This window comes from Muntiacus reevesi, chromosome 7, assembly GCF_963930625.1.
Source record: "Muntiacus reevesi chromosome 7, mMunRee1.1, whole genome shotgun sequence".
Lineage (NCBI taxonomy): Eukaryota > Metazoa > Chordata > Mammalia > Artiodactyla > Cervidae > Muntiacus > Muntiacus reevesi.
This window is the reverse complement of record NC_089255.1, coordinates 16,143,035-16,152,076: the sequence shown is the minus strand read 5'-3', so window position 1 is coordinate 16,152,076 and position 9,042 is coordinate 16,143,035. Positions and strand designations below refer to the sequence as shown.

The window sequence follows — 9,042 nt, the reverse complement described above, 5'->3', positions numbered from 1 at the left end:
GGGTGGGGAAGATTTCCCTGGAGAAGGAAATGGCAACCCACTCCAGTATTCTTGCCTGGAAAATTCCATGGATAGAGGAGCCTGGCGGGCTGCAGTCCATGGGGCTGCAAAGAACCAGACACAACTGAGCACACTTGGATGTAGTAATAATTAGCACCTGTATCACATTTCATAATTATTTCTTTTTACTAGTTGGAATAATCAAGTTCTAGTCTCCTAGCAAGTTTGACATTTATGATACAGTGTGTGTGTGCTGCGTGCTCAGTCGTGTCCGACTTTTTACATCCCTGTGAACTGTAGCCCACCTGACTCCTCTGTTCATGGGATTTCCTGGACAAGAATACTGGAATGGGCTGCCATTTCCTTCTCCAGGGGATCTTCCCGACCCAGGGATTGAACCTATGTCTCCTGCGTCCCCTGCATTGGCAGGTAAACTCTTTACCACTGAGCCACCTGGAAAGCTCCTTAGAGTACAGTGCTGTTGTCTATATTCATTGTACTGTGCATTATATCTCTAGGGCTTATTTATACTTGTTGCATGTACTAAACTTAACATCTGTCGGGTCCTCCCACCTCCCATGCCCAAGTAACCACCATAACACTCTTGAGTTTTACAAGTTTGGATTCAGTCACTCAGTCACGTTTGACTCTTTGCAACCCCATGGACTGCAGGACACCAGGCTTCCCTGTCCTTCACCAACTCCTGGAGCCTGCTCAAACTCATGTCCATTGAGTCGGTGATGCCATCCAACCATCTCATCCTCTGTCGTCCCTTTCTCCTCCTGCCTTCAATCTTTCCCAGCATCAGAGTGTTTTCTAGTGAGTTCTTCGCATCAGGTAGCCAAAGTATTGGAGCATCAGCATCAGTCCTTCCAGTGAGTATTCAGGACTGATTTCCTTAGGATTGACTGGTTTGATCTCCTTTCAGTCCAGGGGACTCTCGAGTTTTCTCCAACACCACAGTTCAAAAGTATCAATTCTTCGGTGCTCAGCTTTCTTTATGGTCCAACTCTCACATCCACACATGACTACTGGAAAACCATAGCTTTGACTATTACAGACCTTTGTCAGCAAAGTAATGTCTCTGCTTTTTCATATGCTGTCTAGGTTAGTCATAGGTTTTCTTCAAAGGAGCAAGCATCTTTTAATTTCATGGCTGCAGTCACCATCTGCAGTGATTTGGGAGCCCAAGAAAATAAAGTCTCTCACTGTTTCCATTGTTTCCCCATCTATTTGCTATGAAGTGATGGGACGAGATGCCATGATCGTAGTTTTTTATTGTTGAATTTTAAGCCAGCTTTTTCACTCTCTTCTTTCACTCTCATCAAGAGGTTCTTTAGTTACTCTTCATTTTCTGCCATAAGGGTGGTGTCGTCTGCATATCTGAGGTTGATATTTCTCCTAGCAGTCTTGATTCCAGCTTGTGCTTCATCCATCCTGGCATTTTGCATGATGTACTCTGTATAGGGTTAAATTAGCAGGGTGACAATATACAGCCTTGACGTACCCCTTTCCCAATTTGGAACCAGTCCATTGTTCCATGTCTGGTTCTAACGATTGCTTCTTTTGACCTGCACTCAGATTTGTCAGGAGGCAGGTCAGGTGGTCTGGTATTCCTATCTCTTTAAGAATTTTCCACAGTTTGTTGTCAAAGGCTTTACCATAGTCAATGAAGCAGAATTAGATGTTTTTCTGGAATTCTCTTGCTTTTTCTATGATCCAACAGATGTTGGCAGTTTGATCTCTGGTTCCTCTGCCTTTTCTAAATCCAGCTTGAACATCTGGAAGTTCCTGGTTCAAGTACTGTTGAAGCCTAGCTTGGAGAATTTTGAGCATTACTTTGCTAGCGTGTGAGATGAGTGCAACTGTGCGGTAGTTTGAGCATTCTTTAGCATTGCCTTTCTTTGGGACTGGAATGAAAACCGACATTTTCCAGTCCTGTGGCCACTGCTGAGTTTTCCAGATTTGCTAGCATATTGAGTGCAGCACTTTCACAACATCATCTTTTAGGATTTGAAATAGCTCAGCTGGAATTCCATCACCTTTTTAGCTTTGTTCATAGTGATGCTTCCTAAGATCCACTTGACTTTGCACTCCAGGTTGTCTGGTTCTAGGTGAGTGATCACACCATCGTGGTTATCTGGGTCATTAAGATCTTTTTTGTATAGTTCTTCTGTGTATTCTTGCCACCTCTTCTTAATAACTTCTGCTTCTGTGAGATCCATACCGTTTCTGTCCTTTATTGTGCCCGTCTTTGCATGAAATGTTCCCTTGGTATCTCTAATTTTCTCGAAGAGATCTCTAGTGTTTCCCATTCTATTATTTTCCTCTCTTTCTTTGCAATGTTCAATTAGGCTTTCTTATTTCTCCTTGCTATTCTTTGGAACACTGCATTCAGATGGGTATATAAGTTTATACCAGACAGAACTTGTCTAACTTAACAAAATGTGCTCAAGGTTTATCCATGTTGTCTCAAATCGCAGGATTTTATTCCTTGTTAATAGTTGCATAGTATTTCATCGTGATTATATATAACATGTTTTCTTTGTCCATTCATTGGTTAGTGGACTCTTGTCTTACTATTGTAAATAATGCTGCAATGAACTTGTGGGTTACTATCTTTTCAAGGTAGTATTTTCATTATATTCAGATAGATTTCTTTGTCTTGCCTAATTATTCTAGCTAGGGCTTCCAATACTATATTGAATAAGAATAATGAGAGTAGACATCCTTGTCTTATTCCTGATCTTAGAAGAAAAGCTTTCTTTCTCCAGTGAAAGTATCTTAACTGTTTGTTATTCATGATCTTCATTATGTTTAGGTATGTTCCTTCTGCATCCAGTCTGCTAGGGTTTTTTATCATGAAAGGATGTTATCTTTTGTCAAACAGCTTTTCTGCATCTATTGAAATGATCATGTGATTTTTATCTTTTATTAATGTGTATTAAATTTATTGATTTATGTATGTTGAACCATTCTTACATATGAGGCGTAAATGCCACTTGGTCATGGTATACAATTCTTAAGGGTTCTTGAATGCAGTTTGCTGATTATTGAGAGTTTCTACTCCTGTATTCATCAGGGATCCTGATCTGTCCTTTTCCTTTCTTGTGTCCTTATCTGGCTTTGGTTTCGGGTTAATGCTGGTCTAAGAGTTTGAGAAGGGTTGATGACGATGATTCTTCGGTAGAATTCTTCAGTGTCGCCATCTTGTCCTCTGGTTTTCTCTGTGAGGTTATTATTGGCCTGCTCATATTGTCTGTTTCTTTCTGGTTCAGTCCCCTGTTTAAAATTTAGGTTTTATATTGGAGTGTAGCTGTTTAAGGATGTCGTGCTAGTTCCAGGTGTCCTGCAAAGTGGTTCAGTTCTGCATATACATGTATCTGTTGTTTTTCAGATTCTTTTCCCATTTAGATTATCACAGAGTATTGACCAGATTTCCCTGTGCTATACACAGTAGGTCTTTGTTGGTTATCTATTTTAAATATAGAAGTGTGTATGTCAGTCCCAAACTCCCGATTTATCCCTCCCCTTTGGTAACCATAAATTTGTTTTCTAGTCTGTGAGTCTGTTTGTTTTGTAAATGGGTTCATTTCTATAATTTTTTTTTTGCTTCTACCTATAAGTAACTGCATTTGGAGTCATTATTGATAAGGATGCACTATTGCTATCCTGTCACTTGCCTTGCTTTTTTTTTATCTTTTTCCTGTTTCTACCTTTGTAAAGTGGTAGTTTTCCTTAGTGGCTTGTTTAGTCTACTCCTCATTTTTTCTTTATGTTTCTCGCCTCTGTTTTTTTGCTTTGTGGTGTTGGTAGTTGTTGAGTCACCAAGTCGTGTCCCAACTCTCTGTGACCCCATGGGTTGCAGCACACCAGCCGCCTCTGTCCTCAACCATCTCCCGGAGTTTGCTCAAACTCACGTCCATTGCGTCCAGTGATGTTGTCTAACCATCTCATCCTCTGCCACCCCCTTCCCCTTTTGCCTTCAATCTTCCCCAGCATCAGGGTCTTTTCCAGAGTTAGCGCTTCACATCAGGTGGCCAACGTATTGGAGCTTCAGCTTCAGCATGTCTTTCCAATGAATGTTCAGGGTGATTTCTTTTAGAATTGACTATTTTGATATCCTTGCTGTCTAAGGAACTCTCAAGAGTCTTCACCAAGTTTGAAAGCATCAGTTCTTCGGCGCTCAGCCTTCTTTATGGTCCAACTCTCACATCCACACATGACTACTGGAAAAACCGTGCTTTGACTATGAGGACCTTTGTTGGCAAAGTGATGTCTCTTTTTAATATGCTGTCTAGGTTTGTCATAACTTTTCTTCCAAGGAGCAGGCATCTCTTAATTTCATGGCTACAGTCACCATCTGCAATGGTTTTGGAGCCCAAGAAGATAAAAATTGTTACTGCTTCCACTTTTCCTCTTGTATTTGCCATAAAGTGATGGGACCAGATGCCATGATCTTAGTTTTTTGTATGTTGAGTTTCAAGCCAGGTTTTTCACTCACCTCTTACATTGTAGCTTTCATAATACATCTCATAAGTAAAATAGTCCTTTTCATGTTGATAGCATCTTGTTTTCATTCTCCTGTAATGGTTCAACCCTTTTTACACCTCCCCTTTTATACTTTTGATGTCACAGTTTGCCTCTTTTTATGTGTACTTTCATTTGTTTCTGTGTCACTAGTTAGCATTTTATTTCAACTTAAGAACTCCTTTTAGCATTTCCTGTAAAGCAGGTTTTGTGTGTCTGGGAAAGCTTTTATTTCTCCTTCATAACTGAAGGTCAACTTGCTGGATAAAGTATTCTTGGCCGGCCATATTTATCTTCCACAGTTTGAATATGTCATTCCACTTTGTCCTGGCCTGTAGAATTTCTGCTGGGAAATCCACTGATAGCCTTGCAAGCATTCATTTGTAAGTTACTTTTTCTCCCCACTGTTGCCTTTATTATTTTTTTAATGACTTTTGATGTAATTGGAGGTCTTTTGGCATTGAGATAATAGTGTGTCCTATTGGGCTTTTAGGTCCAGTTTCCTCCGTGGCTTGGGTAAGTCTCGGCTCTTTCTTTAAATACACACTCTCTGCTGCTCCTCTCTCCCTCTCTGCTCCTTTGGATAGACCATTATTCTCACTCACTCACATTTGTTTTTCTCATCTCATCACATATGCGAATTCTCTTAGGTTTTCTTCACTTTTTAAGAACCAAGTTGCTAATTCTCTCCCAGATTTCATCTGCCTGATTCCCTAAGCTTTCTACATATTCTTAATCTCATTCATTAACTTGGTTCATTTTGAAAATTCAATATATTTGGTAAATAACATCTATATTTGGTAAATGACTGCCTAAGCGTCCTTGTATCTTCATCACAGCTGTTGCTAATTTTTATCAGATCACAGTATTCTGTGCCTGTGGATTCAGTTGCTGAAGAATTATTAGTTTTTCTCTTTGGGATGCCGTGTCACCGTGATTTTCCGTTTGGTAAAATGTGCCTCTGCCACAGAGTTTGAAGTAGCACACCTTTCTGTTACCGTTCTTAGGAGCCTTTCTTTTGTTCTCCACAAGGTGGCGGCATAGCTCAATTTTTGGTTTTTCTGTCTGAGCTGGTTCTAGGGCCATGCTGGGGAGCCTGTTAAAAAAGTCAGCCTAGAAAAAGCTGGCGGCAGGGTGGCGCGTGCGGGCTTAGCACCTGTGGCTGTCCACAGCAGGCGGGGACCCTCCACTGCGGCAAGCCCCGCAGAGGGCCGTGCACAGACCTCCGGCTGAACCCGAGAGAGACAGCAGGGAGTGAGCCTTCGTGCCCTTTGTTCTCGTCTCCCCAGCCACTCGCACTAGTGGCTCCTGAGGAATCAGTGCTGCTGCAGAGAAACGGGTATTCCCGCTGTGCCCAGCCAGGCAGCCACTTTAAGACCTCCAGGGAGGCGGCCGCGGTCACTGGCAGAGGAAGCCCCTTCGGCTTCCAAACTGGTTCCTGTCCCCCCACTGTGTGCCTGGCTCCCCACAGACACACTTCCATCCCCTCCCCAGCAGGTGGGGTGAGGCAGGCTCACAACTCCGGGGACCGCGGTCCTGCTAAGGTCACCCCACCTGCGTTCTTTTCAGTAGAAGTCTTTTGCATGTTGCGGTGTAGTGTACAGAGAAACTTTTGTTCAGTTATGTATGACTGACTCGCGATCGGACCCAGGGCCCCCGCATTGCAGGCAGCCTACTGTCTGAGCCACCACGGAAGCCCATGAGCAGCCAGTTAGTTGTAACTAAAAGGAGAAGAAAAGGAGCAGCTCACACTGCCATCGTGCCGTAACCTGCTCCTCTACTTTTCATCTGCACATGTCAGTTAGGTATAATACCAGTAATTTAAAATTTCCATACCTGGAGATTGAGTGCAGTTCTTGAGACCCTAAGTTAGTTGAATGAAATAAAAGGAGGATTCCAGGTCAAATACAGTTTATGTATGAAAGATGGCCTGTGGACCACAGTACACCAGCGGGATGTGTGGGCTGGGAGGATATTCCTGGTTTTCAGCAGAGTAAATAGTCCCTTTCAAACCTGTTTCTTGGCATGCTGAAACAAGTATCCTCAGCATGGTGACAGCAGTTTCTAGTGCTTTTGTTTAATTCCTCCCACAAATGATTGCCAGCTAAATGAAAAGCATGATGCTAGGTTCTGGGAGTATGTGTTAAATTACCATCACATAGCCTTGTATTTCTTAGTGCTTTTATTTCATTTCTTTTGACGTATCTAAATGTCAGAAAGTACATACATACAAAACTCCAAACCCCTTCCTAAACTGGTTTTAGTATCGTCGAGTCTCTGACGTCTCAGGCTGAATTGTCCAATATATGTCTAAAGTGCATCCTTGCAGCTAATCAGTAGCAGCATTTGTTTTGTCTATAAATCCTTAAGAAATATTCAGACAACAGGTGGAAAAGTCACCATAAAAAGCAAAGCGTGATCTAGATATATTTTTCCTTAATCATCCAAGACAGACACATGCATGAATTAGTTTATACAAGAAATATACAAAAAAATAGCAATATAAAAAAGTTCATACAGCAACGAGAAAGAGGGGTCTTTCTCTGCTATTAATATTAAATATGGCAAAGGTGTATAATATAAAAAGTTTGTAGAATCCTAGATATCTTTGGAGCCACAGGGGAGAATCCCTGATGGAGGCCAGTGTGTGATGACATATGAGGTCTGTGATTTTCAACAAAGCTGAGTTTTACAAGTTTTCAGAAGGCACTGCTTTGGAGAAATCACCAACACAAATGATGAAAATGTTCTTTTGTTGTTGAAACTGTCAATTCATGGCTTCTTGCGCCTAAAATGAAAACCAGCATTTAGTGTTGAATTTTGCAATGAATACTCTAGGAGGGCTTTTTGCGAGAATTCCTGTTTTATCATGGGAAAAGTTAAAGTCCTGCTAAGAAAGCAAATAAAATATGATTATGTAGTATTTAATTAGACTTCCCATCTTTATCTTGTTACACTGATTTTCCAGATTGCCTAAGGAGTACATACATATGTCAGAAATGGACACATGGACCTGTATAGTTAGATATTTGAAAAAAGGGGGCTTAAAATTATAAAAGAATGGGCGAGACTCTGGGGTGTGTCTTTAATATGTGATTGCTTTCCCTACCACAAATTTCACCATTCCGTTTTATTTTAATGAACACTTCTTGCTATAACAAGAGGGAGGTTAGGAAACAATGAATTATGTGAGGAGCTGTCACCCCTGACCCCAGCCTCCCCTCCTTACAGGTGATCTCCCTTAGGCCTCTGAAAGCTTTATGAGCACTCCGCAAATTAGGAACAAGAGTGAGTGTTCTTACAGCTCTAATTGCTCTCATCCAACCCCCCAGGGGTCTCAGCACTGTTACTGCCTACTGTGGTCTGCCAGTAAGGCCAGGATATTCCAGAGGGTAAAGAGAAACCACAGAGATCCTCTTAAAAAAAAAAAAAAAAAAAAAGTGGATGTAGGGACAAGGGGGGTGGGGAGGGAAGACAGAGAAAGACCACACTTGGTCAGTACTCACTTGGGTTGTGCGTGGTGCTGGTACCCAGGCCCCAGCTGAGAGCCTGCTCTCATCTCTACAGCCACGGAGCACTGGGGAGAAAACCACAGAGAGGAAAGCTGTGAGGCACGAGGGTCTTTAGAGACCATCCAGATAATCTCATTTTCTATCAGAAAGACTTCTTGAGAAAGTTAGTGGGGGCCAGACTGGAGCCTGGCCCCCACCGTCCCACACCCTTTATTCGAATCTGTCCCCAGGAATAACAGTTCTGCTTCTGAGAGGACAGACCAGCTTGATGGACATTCTTGTTTTTCTAGGGTGATGCTGTCTTCCTTGATTCTTGGGCACAGTCCCACTACACTAAAAACAGGGGCTTCAAACTGAAGAGCTCCATCAGTAAGACCAGAGCAGAAATACAAATACCTCCTCTGATTTGGCTCCAGGCTGCCCTGGCCACGTGAGATCAGACTTTGGCTGTTTGTTTCAAAGAGCATGAAGAGCTATAGCTGCGGGGCTTAATATATGACAGCCTACAAATATTTAACTCCTACCCTTGTTTCTACATCCGTCCATTCAGACTCCGTTCCATCTGGTTGGGCAGGTGCTCCTGTGGATGATCTTCGTTTTCGGCTACAGAAGAAGGGAACAATGCAACAGTTACTTTTAACATCTAAGAACAGGAAAAATATTGGAAATAGAGAAATACCATATATACTCCTTCAGAGAATTAATTAATGACACATTTTTACAGGCGAGTCTGTTCCTCAAGAATGAGCAGCTAAGAAAACTACAGCCCTCTAAAGAAAGCAATTTGATGATCACTCACCTAGTTGGTGATTCTTGTTTTAACGTCTCTATTTCAGTAAACTGGACGGATTGTCCTCCACCCCTTGTTTTATAAACATCACCCTGCAGCCAGGAGAAAAGGTCACCATTACACTTTTATACATCCAAATGATAAACATACATACATATTTCAAACTGATTTTAAGACTTTTATGAAAACTCCCATCCACAAAACCAGATG

The 9,042-nt window shown here is 41.9% G+C and overlaps 1 protein-coding gene across 7 annotated transcripts in view; it reads right to left on the bottom strand.

The window, feature by feature from the left end:
• Positions 1 to 6,694: 6,694 nt before the first annotated feature.
• Positions 6,695 to 9,042, bottom strand: part of KIF23 (kinesin family member 23) — a 43,737-nt gene continuing 41,389 nt past the window's right edge. For all 7 annotated transcript variants that reach the window (XM_065940662.1, XM_065940664.1, XM_065940663.1 and 4 more), the window contains 4 exons: positions 8,842 to 8,924; positions 8,567 to 8,645; positions 8,037 to 8,107; positions 6,695 to 7,318 (listed from right to left, as the gene is read on the bottom strand). In XM_065940662.1, coding sequence (XP_065796734.1) covers positions 7,303 to 7,318; positions 8,037 to 8,107; positions 8,567 to 8,645; positions 8,842 to 8,924 — 249 coding nt within the window. In that variant the 3' untranslated portion in view covers positions 6,695 to 7,302. The remainder of the gene's footprint in view (positions 7,319 to 8,036; positions 8,108 to 8,566; positions 8,646 to 8,841; positions 8,925 to 9,042) is intronic.